The following is a 15,422-nucleotide window of genomic DNA, read 5'->3' on the forward strand; positions in this document are numbered from 1 at the left end:
GCGAATCTGCTAGAAATGGGGGTACCAGAGGGTATCATCTTCTTTTTAGAAATACTATATGATAACCTACAAACTAGCGTCCGGTACAAATCGGGAGTGCACTCCTAAATTTAAGGTTAGGAGTGGAATAAGACATGGTTGTGTACTTGCCCCCCTGCTTTTTACACTTTTTAAAATTAGGTCGATACGGGTTTAAAAACAATCAGTGCTGACGCTCCAAGGGTCAATGGCCTTGAAGTACTGGTATTGTTATACGCGGGTGATGCCGTGTTACTGTCAAGGACCCCCATTGGGCTCCAGCGACTAATGGACAGGTTCTCCATTTTATTAGAGATAGGAAACTACTCATAAATAAAACTAAAACCTATACCCTGAACTGTGGGGTAGGCCGAGATCACTTGCCTTTTTTATTGATGGGCATAGGGTACTCCAAGTTGACAAATTCTGTTACTTAGGAATCACTTTTTCCAAAAATTGCACTTGGGCACACGAAATTACTAATGTACAGGCCAAAATGGCAAAAAGTGCCGATGGGGTCTTTAGATTTGCGCCCAAGATAGGGGATAGACGCATTAGGGACATGCTACAGATCTATCAATCAAGATGTGTGTCTATCGCCCTGTATGGGGCTGGGGCGTGGGGACACATTTCTAACGGTAGCCTCCAAATTGAGGAAGAACAATTGTTACTTACCTGTAAACAGGTGGTTCTCCAGTATTGGTGTCTTTCATAGATTCACATGCTTGAATATTCCCCATCGTCGGAGTGGGAGTCCCACGGTAAATATAATAGCAATTTTATATATATATATATATATATATATATATATATATATATATATATATATATATGTAACAACATAAAACCTGAAATATGTACTAGAAAAAAGGCATAAACAGCCTACCCACATTTCTACATAGGAATGCATGGGAAAGGAAAAAACCATATGCAGTCTATCCTTGTCATTATGTTGGTCCACCTGCAGCCAATCAGGCGTCAGCAAACCTCTAGAACCTTCTCCTCAGAGCTCAGCACCTCAGATTTACGTAGCACAAGAGTGACCAAAGAGTCTATGAGGAGAAGAGAGCCTCTGAGGGGAGGAGGGAGGGTCGCATGTGAATATATGAAAGACACCAATACTGGAGAACCACCTGTTTACAGGTAAGTAACAATTGTTCTTCTCCAGTATTAGGGTGTCTTTCATAGATTCACATGCTTGAATATAGAATAGATAGCAGTCAGCACCAAGCAAAAGTTTCCATAGTTACAAAGCATAAGAGAAGACTGAAAAGCATATGTATGGGATACATATATATATCAACAGTCAATAATTACTTGGAAACCAATAGGAGGAGGGTAGAACAGAGGCTCGCCTTATTGAAAAAGATTACAAAGCACAGCTTGTCCAACTGCGGTATCCGCTTCATTCATGGCACCCAGACAGTAGTGTTTCGTAAACGTGTGCCTGCTGGACCACGTGGCTGCTCTGCAAATGTGATGCAACGGAACACCAGCAAATAAGGCCGCCATCGATCTGGTAGAGTGGGCTCTCACGCTGTTCCGCAGGAGACTGTGGGTTTGCAAAGAAAGTCTTCAGAAGAACAGGTTCATTGATGTGGAAATCTGAAGGTACTTTAGGTAAAAAGGTAGGGCTGGTGCGAAGCGCCACACGATCCGGTTGAAACTGCAGAAACGGAGGATTGATCGTGAATGCATGAATGTCACTAACGCGACGTGAAGACGTTAATGCAAGGAGTAGAGCCACTTTCCAGGTGAGATACTTTAAGTCAGCTCTATGTATGGGTTCGAATGGGGATTTCATTAGTTGTGCCAAAACAATATTAAGGCGCCAAGCAGGAGGGGGGCGCCGAATAGGTGGAAATTTACGGAATAGTCCCTTGAAAAACTGACGTATGATTCTAGAAGAGCAGAGGGAGGTGGAGCCATCTTGGCGGAAGCGTGAAATTGCTGCCAGAAAAACCGTTAAAGTGGCATGAGACAGTCCGGACTGAGCCAATTGCAAGAAGAAAGGTAGGAGCTGTGCAGGCGTTGCACGAATGGGATGAACACCAGCAGCAGCACACCAATGGCACAACCTCTTGCATTTCAACTTGTAGGTCTTCACAGTTGAAGGAGCTCTAGCTTGAGCAAGGACTTCTCGGCAATCTTGTGGAATGGCTAGATGGGCAAATTCACAGTGTTCAGGTTCCAGGCTGATAAACTCAGAGAAGAGGGGTCCGGATGGTAAATGAGACCCCTGTCCATGGTGAGCAGATCCATCCGAGGATGTAGAAGGATGGCCTCGCATTGGGACAGCAGAAGCAACTCCGAGAACCATGCTTGACGAGGCTACCTGGGAGCTATCAGATCAGAAGGATGTGGCAGGGTTCTCTCCGCATCTTCCAGAGCACCCGAGGCACTAGAGGGAATCGGAGGAAAGGCGTAAGCAAACAGATTGGACCAGTTCATCAAAAGGGCATTGCCCTGAGACCCTCTGTGGGGATGCCAGCTTGCGTAAGATGGGCATTTTCGGTTCTCTGGTGTTGCGAAGAGATCCAGCGCTGGGCGCCCCCATCGCCGAAAAATAATTTCGAGTGTTGGTTGGTGCAGCTCCCACTCGTGGGTCGATGACCGGGACCTGCTGAGGGAATCCGCAAGGAGGTTGGATATTCCTTGGAGAAGAACTGCAGGGATTGTGATTTGGTGCGTGAGCGCCCAGTCCCAAATTGACTGTGCTAGTCGAGACAGCACTGGAGATTTTGTTCCGCCCTGCTTGTTTATGTAATGCATGCAGGTTGTGTTGTCCGTTTGTATCAGGACTGACTCTCCTGGAAGCACGGGCTGAAACGACTTGAGCGCTAGAAATATAGCCGTGAGCTCCAACCTGTTGATGTGCCAGGCTTTCTGTGGCAAAGTCCATCTTCCTTTTACGGAGAGGTCTTGGAGATGCGCTCCCCATCCCTCCAGAGAGGCATCCGTCGTGAGTGTGAGATCTGGATTGACGGATAGGAATGATGTCCCTGCTGCAAGGTGCACTGGTTGTGCCCACCATCGGGGCGCCCTTTTCATGCGAGACATGACACAAACCAGGTCGTTGAAGGAACCGGTGATTTGACGCCACTGTCCGTTTAATTCTTCTTGAATGGGACGTGTCCGTAATCTGCAATGTGGAATGAGTGCGATGCACGATGACGCCATTCCCAGAAATGACTTCAGTAGTTGGACTGAAACGCACTGCCTTGACAGCAGAAGTGATACTAGACGCAGAATCCGTTGTTGATGTTCCAGGGACACAAATGCTTTTGCCAAAGTTGTATCCAATGTGGCTCCTAGAAAATCCTTGGAAAGAGTTGGACACAATTGGGATTTCTCCAGATTGAGAGACAGGCCCTAGGAACGAAACACCCTCTGGCAAAGGGATGTATGCTGAATCAGCTGTGTGCGAGACTGCGACTTCAGGAGGCAATCGTCGAGATACGGAATATCTGGACACCTCGGAGACGTAAATAGGCCATTACAGGCGCCAACATCTTCGTAAAGACTTGTGGGGCGGAACGAAGGCCGAATGGTAAGACCTTGAACTGGAAATGTTTCTGCCCCACCCGAAAACGTAGAAACTTCCGATGACACTGGAGTATTGAGACATGGAAGCAAGCATCTCGGAGGTCGATAGTTGCCATGAAATCTCCGACTAAGAGCAAACGCAAGATCTCTGTAAGCGTTAGCATGCGAAATGATTGACTCTTGAGATACTTGTTGAGCGCTCTCAAGTCCAATATTGGGCGCCAATCCCCGTTCTTCTTTACGATAAGGAAAAAACGGGAATAAAACCCCTTTCCTCTATGAGACCTTGGCACCACCTCTACTGCACCCTTCTGAATCAGAAGATGATCTTGATGGGAAAGTTCCTTGATGTGAGGGGATGGCGGTCCGGAAGGTGGAGTTGGAGGAGGGATGGTGACGAATTCCAACGCATGGCCCTTGTCTACGATGTCTAGAACCCAACGGTCCGAGGTGATGGAGGACCATTGAGAACCAAACAGGGAGATTCGACTCCAATCTGCTGGGTTAAAGGCAAGTCATTGTCGTTTATTAGAGGATCCCCTGTAAGAGGATTTTCCTCTATTGGCTTTGGCTGGCTGTTGGCAAAACTGTTGTCGATTATTGGAGTAACGCTGGTTGTTTTGATTATAGGAGCGATATTGATTGCTTCCTCCTCGAAAATTAGAGTTGGTGCCTCGTCCTCGAGCACCCCGAAAGGGCTGCTTTTTAAATTGCAGGGTTCCTAAGGCACGTGCCGTGTCCGTGTCCTTTTTAATGGACTGTAGTGCCTCATCAATGTGTGCCCCAAAGAGTGATTCACCATCATACGGCATATCCAGAATCTTTGCTTGAACTTCCTGACGGAAGGAGGTGGAGCGCAACCAGCCTTGTCTTTGTAAGACAGCTGCTCCCGCAAGCTGTCGGAAACCAGTGCAGGCTACATCAACTGCACAATCAATCAGTTCTTCTGACGTTCTTTCGACTTCCTGGAGAAGTTGTAACGCCTCAGTCTTGGAAGCATCCGGAAGCATAGCCACATAAGCGTTCATGTCTGCCCATATCTGGCGGTCGTATCGACCCAAAATGGCCATCGCATTAGCCGCCCTCACTGTGGTGGAAGACATCATGGAGAACTTGCGGCCTACAGCATCAAGGCGACGGCCCTCACGGTCTGGTGGCGCTGTGATAGTGGATGCAGGATTCCGGGATCCCCGCTGGGCTGCCTGTGTAACAACCGAATCCGGTTTCGGCTGGCCAATGAGGCACGCTGGGGTTCCAACAGGCGCCTTATACTTCTTTTCCAATCTTGGCAATTGGGCAGGCAAGGAATTTGGTGTTTTCATCAATTTTTCTCCTTCAGCCCAGATGAAATCAATAATAGGAACAGTATGAATCTGTTTGAATGGCTGACTTTTTAAAAATCGTAGAGGAAACAATCCTCCTCTCTTTGGACTCGTGGCAGCTTAAAACGTTGAGCCGCTCTATCCATTAGCTGATGGAAACTTGCAATATCTACTGGAGGAGAATCCCCTTGCGGCACTTGAGATGGGGACGGTGTTTGAGCCCGATAGTCATCCCACTCCGCCATATTATCATCAGCATCCACATCCGTAACCGCCCCATCTTCTCGATCAGGTGGGTTCTCCTCCTCATCATCCGGATACACAGTTGCGTGTACTTGAATGGATGGATGTCTCTGAGTAACTGCAGGTGGTGGAGGCACGAAAGGAGCAGCTGACGGCTCCGCCGTAGGTGCTAAGACGGAAGGAACAGTAGACACCTGTGGCGATGGAGGGAAACGTCTGTTATAGTCATCTAACATATTCTGTAGGTTAGAGATGAGCGACAAAGGTAACATCGCAGTTGGAATTTGAACAGGCATTTCTTCATCTTGGCCATATTGCTCCTCCTCATCATTGCAGAACTCTTGGCATTTTAAAATTAAATCAGATGGACTTTGAGCGTCAGTGAAGGACTCATGCACATCCACTTCAGACTCCTGTTCTGAGTCCGTGGCAAACAAAGGTGAGGGAGGCAGTGAATCACCAGGGAGTGCAAGGTGGCCACTTGGAACCTTATGACCTTTGTAAGGAGTGTCATCCTTTGCGGAACCGGTGGAAGACAGTGGCAGCAAAGGCAGAGAGGCAAATGTAGATGGCATCGTAGTTGTCTTTTCCACAGTTGGAGACTCCATCGCCGACGGCAACGATCCTGTTGATGGTGCCGTCGTCAGCATCGACGACGACGAAGGCTTCTTGGTTTTTGTCGTCGAAAACGTCATCGACGGTGACATCGTCGACGGTGATGTCGGCAACGGTGTCGTCGACGGAACCTTCGTCGACGTAGCCGTCGACGGGACCTTTGTCGACGGCAATGGCTTCTTCATCGTCGACGGGGCCGTGGTCGACGGAACACTCGTCGTCGAAGGCGTCGACGAAGCTAGCATCTTCACACCTTTCGTCGATGATGATCTAGCTGTCGACGGAATTTTCTTCGTCGACGACGACGAAATTGGAATGACTGACGACACAGTCTTTGAACTGAGCAACACCTTCATCGTCGACGGAAAAGCTGTAGACGACCCAGAAGCAAGTGTCGTCGTGACCGTCGTCGTCAATGTACCAGAGACAGCCAATCTCGTCGACGGAACTGTAGTCGACACTGTCGTCGACGGAGCAACAGTTTTCCTCACAGAAAAACCTGTGGAAGTCGCAGCAGTAGCCTGAGAGCCAGGTCTCGTGGGCCCAGAAGTAGTAGGGAGAGGTGAAGACACCGCAGGGGCCAAAGAAAGAGACATTTTCTTCTTTTTTATAAATGGAGAAGGCAACTCCTGCACACTACTTCTTTTTGAGGCTGCTTGGGAATTGCCAGACATGAGGCTTTCAGCATCAGAAAGTACATGCTCCTTGTCTTTTAGTCTCTGAAGCCAGAGGAGTAAACGGCCTTCCCTATCTTTCAAGGTCTTTGTGGAGAAAGTTCTACAGAACTTACAATTTCCCATTTCATGGTCCGGGTAAAGACAGTAAATACACTTACTGTGTGGATCCTCTGAATAAAGTCTTAGCTTTCCACATGAAGAACAAGCTCTGAAGAGGGATTTCTTACTTGAAGACATGTTGAAAACCAGGCAAAAAGCAGAAGAGTAGAGAAAACTGAGCAGAGCTCAGGGAGACTCCCTTACACACGACGTGCGGTAGAAAATCTGAGGTGCTGAGCTCTGAGGAGAAGGTTCTAGAGGGTTGCTGACGCCTGATTGGCTGCAGTTTGGACCAACATAATGACAAGGATAGATGCATATGGTTTTTTCCTTTCCCATGCATTCCTATGTAGAAATGTGGGTAGGCTGTTTATGCCTTTTTTCTAGTACATATTTCAGGTTTTATGTTGTTACATATATATATATATATATATATATATATAGTATATAATTGCTATTTTATTTACCGTGGGACTCCCACTCCGACGACGGGGAATATTCAAGCATGTGAATCTATGAAAAACACCCTAATACTGGAGAAAATATTTTCCTCAAAAACCTTCTGTGTCTACCTAATTCTGCCCCAAATGATTTAACCCACAGAGAACTAGGGATCAACTACTTGTCAGACTTGATAGCACTTAGGCCGTTAATGCTGTGGCGTTAGATCTGGCTAAAGGATGAGACAGCCTTGAACACAGATGTTATTAGTGACTGTCTCTCTGTTAATAACAATCTTAAGATCCCTTAGTTAAATTATATTATACGTAGTTTCCAGGAAATATTTGATATAAACATTGTGGATGATCGCTATGCTGCTTCTGCATTGTCAAAACAGGATATGAAGAGTATATTCATGAACCACAGGGCAGAGAGGTGGAAGAGTAGTACTGATCAATTATCTACGTGTAGGTTTTACAATAAATTTGGGGGAAACAAGGGTTTTCAAGCTTTTTTAAGTCAAGTAACCAGAGCCTCCCATTGATTTGTTCTCACCAGGTTGAGGCTTGGACTCGTACATCATCTGGTGGCTTTTCCGTCTCTCAAAAAACATCCAGTTGGCCCTTGCCCGTGTGGTGGCCAACCAGTACAATGCACATTGCATTTGCTTTTGAAATGCAATCTTTATAGGAATTTACGCATAGCCTTTTTAAAACCAATCTTTGTAAAATATGGGGTCCGCACTGTGAATGATTCTATGAAATTGCTTTTTAATATGCATAACACCGATGTTTGCTTTTTTACCGCTACCTTTTTATACAAATCGATTCATGCAAGGAAAAGTATGGTGTTTTAACTTTTTGAGTGTTTAATTGGAATAATTACCTCTGTATTTTTGTCTATTGCCTATATGTGTATGTTATTTTGTGCTTTTATAGTCATTGTTTTATATGCACCGAATAAAGCTTTATGAAATGAAATGAGTACCTCTTAATTAAATAACCATGGGATAGTGGTTATAATAATTGGAGTAGAACATATTCCTAGATTGGCAAAAAGCTCTGTGCTAATTTTGGCCTTAACCCTGCTATCAGTCCACGTAGGCTAAAAGGAAAATACATGCTGCTTGTTGGTGAGAAACTTTTACCATTAGGTGTTTTGGAAAAATGCAACTTATGCTTTTCTGTATAAAGGACAGCAATACAAAAATGCAATCCATGTGTATGCCCCTCATACCTACCGGTTATATTAAATGTGGCATATAGAGAACATTGTGCTTGCTGTGGGATGAGGTAATAGGAGTTTTCTCTTTGGGTCCAGTGTCAATTGAATGCCTTCAATCTATGATCCTGATTTAGCGTTCGGCTACAGGGTTACTCCGTCATAAATGTGACAGATATGCTTTATATGCTGTCTGCTGTATTACAATTCCATTATATCCAATGCACTTGTAATACAGCGGACGGGACACCCATCATGTTTGTGACAGAATAACCCGCCCGCCAAACTCTAAATCAGGCTCAAAGTTACTAATTCACTTTTTCGGTTTTTAGAATGTTGCTGTACCTTGTTTTATTCATAAAATCATCTACACTGTGCCTTTATGTATGATATGAACACCCAAGACTGGGTTACACCTGGGACATATGAATGTATGGCACAGTAATGTTATATTTTTTTTATGGGGCACAGCTAAATCACAGGATAAATGTTATTAATGTTAAAAGGACACATAGGGATAACATCATTTAGGGCTGGCATAGATGAGAATTATTTGTATTAGTATTTTTATAAGGATTAGGAGTACGTTTTCTGACTTAGTTGATGATTCAAATCTTAATTTTAAAATAGGTATTTAGATTTTGGTTCTTCAATATAACAGATTTTTAATCCATGTTTAAGATACCTTATGTTATTTCTATTGTAATGGTTTTTATTAACTGAACAATAAATTTGCTCTTGACTTGAACACCCAAGGTGGTGATAACTGCAATGAGTGCCCTACAAAGGATTCAATGCAACATTAATCATTTCAAACATTAAAGTTCCATTAATCGGAGGGGGCGTGGCTTGCGCCCGGTGAAGAATGCAGCAGTTTCGTGACTCTCCCGGGTTGACGGGAGTGAGGACGACCCAGCGCGACATCCAATATCTACACACTGACCTTCAAACAGAGTATGAGGTGTGCGAACCCTGCGAGACCGTAAGCAGATACATTTTGAGCCTCATTCCACTCTATAATTATCCCAATCTCCCGAGTGAGCAGTGGCGCGGCTCGACGGACGTTGCCATTTTGTGATGCCGTTAACGGAGCTTTCTCCAATGCGGCACTTCTACCAATGAGCCTGCTGCCTCCTCACGGAATGATTTCAAGCCACATTTCAGGTATTTAGCCTCAATAAAGGCGATGCCAGGGCCTGTGGAAACCTCGCTCTTCATTGCAAAGTGCATTTTATCTCCGTTGAGCTTCTGTCTGTCATTTTGCTTCATGTTTTCTTTGCCGCCGATGAAGCCCATATCCAATGCGGTACTTCTTTTAACTCCTTCATGCCCTTATTGGAGTTTACTAATCTGGAGCTGATTTACAATTGTGCCTTCTACACTATTTGTTCCGCAGTGACTCCCAGTGGTTGTAATTATCTCATGTTCACTGACGCAGCTGATTACAATGTGGTGCCTGCAGTGTCATAAATACTGTTTGCTTCATGGATGACTTGTGTGATTTCCAAGGCTATTAAGGACATTAACTACTACAATTTCAAGGCTTGCAAAAATCTTCATTCTTCAAACCAGAACTTAGTTTACCTTTGAGGAGATTTTGTCTGCCATTTTGTTTTCTGGTTCTCATTTATTGTCGACAGAGCCTTTTTCTTCCCAAGAAACTTTTCTGTCCTTCTCACAACACAAATACACGCTGGCTATTTGACGCTAATGCAAGTAGACCTTTGCAATGTATGTCTGGTCTCACACCCAGCGTTTGTAATTTTTGTGATACTTTATCTCTGAACCTGCCATAACGCAATGTTTGTACTTTGGTGTTAATTATATTCTGCTTGAGTTCTGCAGTCAGTCAGTGTTGATGCTTAATGGGTACCTATTTACCTAACTGTTGATTACTTTTTATTCAAGCAGTGGATGTTTTATCTTTTTTATGAATAACACATATATTGGCTTCTGGGAGTATTTTTTCTTAGTACGCTTTGCATACTTACTTGCATGCTTCCTTTGCTCCCATTATTCTAGATATATTCCTTCTAGTCCCCGGTGCATCACACCCAATCACGATTAGATTATTTTTTCATATCTCACAATCTCTCCCAGTCTCTTGTGACCGCAGACATTGGCTCCATTTTAATATTGGACCATGCTCCTTCCACTATTCACCTTGATGTTTTGCGTAAACCCAAACTAACTCGTAAGTGGCGCTTTAATAACACCTTGCTTTTAGATCCAATATTTACATCATCTTTTACCTCTTTTTTTATGAATATTTTCTTTTTAATCAAATAGGTAACTCACCTATTCATGTAGTCTGGGATGCATTGAAAGCTTCAGCCAGAGATTTTATAATTAGGTTTGTCTCAAACAAACGTCAAAAGGCACGACACGTCACTAACGCACTGCTAACCAGAATTAAGGCATTGGAATACTCCTATTATTCCTCTAAAGACTGCTTATCCGATCTACTCAAAGCCAAATTTCAATTTAATCGGGACACAACTAACAATGCATCCAATTACTTGTTAAGATCTAGTGCTAAGTATTATGGTGGTCAGAATAAAGCCGGGAAATTATTAGCTAATTATTTAAAGGTCAAACAAAACAAGCTTAGTATTGAACCTATTTTTGGTCAAGACCATCAATTAAAATCTAAAGATGAAGATATCCTCAATGAATTCCTCCAATTTTATAAATCACTTTATACATCTGAAACGTTGTCCTCTGACCATGACATATCTCAATTTCTTTCTCGCATACAAGGTAATCCCGGGACCAATTTGGACCTCTCGCTCTTAGAAGCTGATTTATCGCAGAAAGAACTTCTAGCTGCCTTGAAAACGCTCAAGAAAGACAAGGCCCCAGGTCCTGACGGATTCACTGTGGAGTTTTTTTACTCACTTTGCACATAAAGGGCCAGATGTAGGTCGGTCGATAACGGCCTGAAAATCGGTATTTTCGGCCGTTACCGACCGGTATTGCAGAAATGGTATGTAGGGCCCTTAATTTTACAGAATCGGTAAATTTACCGATCGGTAAATTTACCGATTCTGTAAAATACCGAATCGGTATTTTTACCGATTCGGTAAATTTGAAATGTAGGTGGGACTCTTCTGAGTCCCACAAGCCTTACCGAATCGGTATTTTACCATCAAATCCAATTTTTTGGTAAAATACCGATTCCGGTGTGCATGCACATGTGTGCATGCACACCTCTGACATATGACAGGCAGACCTGCCCTTGGGGCATGTATGCCTGCCACATGGCACCCGAGCCTATTTTTGGGGTGCCAGAGGGTGTCAAAGTGACACCCCCTGCACCCTTGCTAAAATCGGTAATTACCGATTCTGTAATTACAGATTCGGTATTGCCCATTGATTCCTATGGGCTTCACAGCCCATAGGAATCAATAGGAAATACCGATTCGGTATTTCCAGATTCGGTAAATACCGAATCTTAAAGATTCGGTATTTACACATCTGGAAATACCTACATCTCCCCCCTTCATATTTACCACTTCTTAAATACCGAATCGGTAAAATTCCGTATTTAAGAAGTGGTAAATAAGATTTACCTACATCGGGCCCCTACTTCTTCCTAAATTACATTCTCTCATATCCTCTTTTTTGCAGTCTGGTAAGTCTTCTGGCTCTTTTTCAGATGCTCTCATCTGTCTTATACTTAAAGAGGGCAAAGATCCACAATACTGTAAGAACTATCGACCTATTTCTTTGGTCAATATTGACTATAAAATATTTTCAAAAGCTTTAGCTTTACGTTTGGAATCTTAGTTAGCTGAATTGTTAGGCACGGAACAATCCGGCTTTGTTAAAGGTCGCTTCATCATGGACAATACCCGCTTATTTTTTTATATCATGTCTAAAGCCTCACATATCTCCCATCCCCTGGCAGCCATAGCCTTGGATGCAGAAAAAGCATTCAACAGAGTTGAGTGGCCTTATCATTTTCGCGTACTTCAATGGTTTGGTTTTGGCCCAAAGATCACTGCTTTAATATCTATTCTGTATTCCAATCCTAGGACAGCTGTATCAGCAAATGGTAGCATTTCTTCTTACTTTCACCTCGGTAGAGGTGTCAACAAGTAGGACCACTTTCTCCTTTACTTTTTAATCTTGCCTTGGAACCTTTTTTGTTAAGGATTCGTCAAAATGACAATATTCATGGTTTTACTTTTCAAGATACCACTGTTAAAATGGCAGCTTATGCTGACGATGTTCTTTTATTTTTATCACATTCTCAGATCTCTCTTCCTGCTTTTGTAGAAGAAGTTCACTCCTTTGCATCTGTCTCTGGCTATAAATAAATAAGGATAAATGTGAGATTTTGCCTCTCACCAAATACACTCTCAGCGCTGATTTCGCTATCTCAGGTTTTACCTGGAATCCCCAATACATTAAGTACTTAGGTTTACACTTTACTCCAACCATTTCAGGGACGATCTCCCGTTGTCTGAAAAACTGCATACAAAGGTTGTCATCTTTAACAATGAAATGGCATCCTCTTTATTTGTCTTGGTGGGGTCGTTTGGACACAATTAAGATGATGCTTTCACCCATAGTCTTACATACAGTTTCTAATATCCCACTGTTCATATCCTCCAAATATTTTAAGAAACTCACTTCCATTTTATCTTCCTTTTTATGGAGCAACAAAAAATCACGCATATCCGTCTCAAAATTGATTCGTCCAAAATCAGAGGGTGGGGTAAACTTTCCTGACTTCCCCACCTATCACAAATCCTTCCTTTTACACCAAGCGTCAAAATGGCTTTCTGACCCTTCTAAAAGTCTTCTTAAGTGGGCTACGCTCGAAAAATCCTTCCTTTCACCATTCTCATTTCAGGAGTATATTTCCTTTACACGCAAGCCGCAATCTGTTTCTACCCCTATACTCAAACATACTTCCAAGATAATAACGCCTGTTATCCTAACAGCATAACAAAAATATTTTGATCAATAATAAACCTTTCTTTGGGAAGTCCTGGAGGCAGCGAGGCCTAATTTGGGTTCATCAACTTTATGATCAAGACCACATTATGTCTTTTGAACAGGTTAGCACTTTGTTTACCCTGCCTCCAATCTTAAAGTCCAAATACTCTCTTTTATTGGAAGCTATTCAAACTGCTCACGCACAATTCACGTCATTTCAGCCAGCTACTTCACATGAGCTTATTCATGCGGATAAGTTAAGAACCCTTGTTATTAATTAATCCAAAGCATCCACTATTTATACATTTTTACATACTTCATCCCGCCCGAGAAACAAAACCAAGGTAGAACTGTTGTGGGAAAGCGATTTAGGGACCTCCTGGTCGATAGACTTTTGGGGTAAAGTTTGGCTTAAAATTCGTACATCCTCTAGGGCAGCCAACACCACACAAACGCTCTTTTTCATATTTAACAGACTCTTACTTTCTCCTTTTGCTGGTCCTGGTTGTTACCACATGCTGAATTATATCACATGATTTTCGTATGCAAATTTGCCCAGAACTTTTGGGAAAAGGTATGGTCTTAATCAACTCCATTTTTAAGTCTAATCACCCTCTTTCTCCCTCACACATCTTTTTAGGTAGTCTGTCCCCTATTTGGGAAAATTCCGAGTCTAATATTAAGATAATAGACGTGTTGGCAGTGGCCTTTCAGCAAGTTACCAAGAATTGAAGGACTTCACTAGATTATCTTACCAGGCATGGTGGTATGCTGTTTGTTATAATCACAGACTAGCTACGACCTTTGTATATCCATTATACATGGCACCAAAGCGCTTAGACTTATGGTTACCTGTTACACTTTTCACTGATACAAGTGCAAGACACTCTCTTTCTACGTCCGGTTCCTCAACAACAAGAAGTAGCTATACCCCCATGACATCCTTTAGATTGATATTACATTGTTTAATTTGTATTCTATTTTGTTCTCTGAACTTCTATACACCATACATGATGCACTTTTTTCATATGTTGCTGTTTTCTTACTTATGCATGATATGTTGGACTATATCTGAATCGAACCCTCCTCGTTTGTTGATTACACAATTGATATATTGTATGTCATTCTTCTATTATTCATTTTCCTTATATCTTCTGTATTGATGTAGTACCTACCCTAATAAACTTACTTTTGAACTTAAAAAATTCCATTAATCATTCCAAAAGAACTAATTCCTAAAACAGGCTCTCAATCTTTTAAGATATTGTTAAGATAAAACACTCACCACCTCGGCATCACCGTAGAAGGCAGCAAGGTCCAGGGGGGTGCGCCCATTCTTATCAGCATGGTCCGTTGCAGCCCCATTCTCCACCAGCGAGCGTACAACAGACAGATGACCTTTCAGACAGGCCCAACTCAAAGCAGTCAGCCCTTCTTTATCAATGAGGGCAATTGAGGCACCTGTAAAAATTAACCATGGCAATCAAATGTGAACCCTTCAGAGACGAAAGATCAGTGTTTGTAAAGGCAACTCACACCAAAGACATGCCTGTACTCCCCACAATGACATTCCACCATGATGTCCAAAGGACTGTGTAAGACTGTAGTGATATACCTTTCCTCATGGCATAAGAACACCTCAGCAATTGTCAACAAAACATATTCTTTTAGCAAAGACTATACAGAAAGTAACACCTGCAACCCATACTCTTGTGATCAAATAAACAGCACAGTATGCATAATTCTGCACAGTTTACCTTCACACCAATCAACCACCTTCGATGAATAACTGATTTTTACTGTTGCATATGAATATAACAAATTACAATAAGACGAAGTTGTGAGCATGTTTGTAGTTCCCCTCTGTTGTTTTTTAAAGGGATCAATCGAGGGATCACCTGCAACAGAAACAGTTTCCTGCCGCTCTGTGTTTTCGTTCTGTGCTATCTGAAGCACTTGCACTAACCCATTAGGAAATGGGAGTCTCAGTATTGAGCCCTCATGTAATATCTGTAGACAGGCCAAAACCGGGGCCTGTACCCAGTTTGTATTATCGCTCCTCAAATCTATGGGGCTTACTAGGCTGTCTTCAACTCAAAATATATTACTGCTACAAAGCTGATGAAGATTTTAAACACAATATAGGATTTTAACAGTTAGATAACTTTTGTAGTTTCAGCCAACATGAATTAAAAGCGCTGCTGGATAGATCTGTAGAGTGGTTGGTGCCCCGGACACAGATCTATCAGTTTGAAGAGAATACGTTCAATCTGGCCTGTTCTAGGCAAACCTC

At 42.9% G+C, this 15,422-nt stretch overlaps 1 protein-coding gene across 6 annotated transcripts in view; it reads right to left on the minus strand.

The window, feature by feature from the left end:
* The window catches only part of TANC2 (tetratricopeptide repeat, ankyrin repeat and coiled-coil containing 2), a 2,511,073-nt gene that overhangs the window by 170,862 nt on the left and 2,324,789 nt on the right, over positions 1–15,422 (minus strand). For all 6 annotated transcript variants that reach the window (XM_078645079.1, XM_078645083.1, XM_078645080.1 and 3 more), the window contains one exon: positions 14,415–14,590. In XM_078645079.1, the coding sequence (XP_078501205.1) occupies positions 14,415–14,590 (176 nt within the window). The remainder of the gene's footprint in view (positions 1–14,414; positions 14,591–15,422) is intronic.

The sequence above is a fragment of the Lissotriton helveticus genome, chromosome 5_1 (genome assembly GCF_964261635.1).
Source record: "Lissotriton helveticus chromosome 5_1, aLisHel1.1, whole genome shotgun sequence".
Classification (NCBI taxonomy): Eukaryota; Metazoa; Chordata; class Amphibia; order Caudata; family Salamandridae; genus Lissotriton; species Lissotriton helveticus.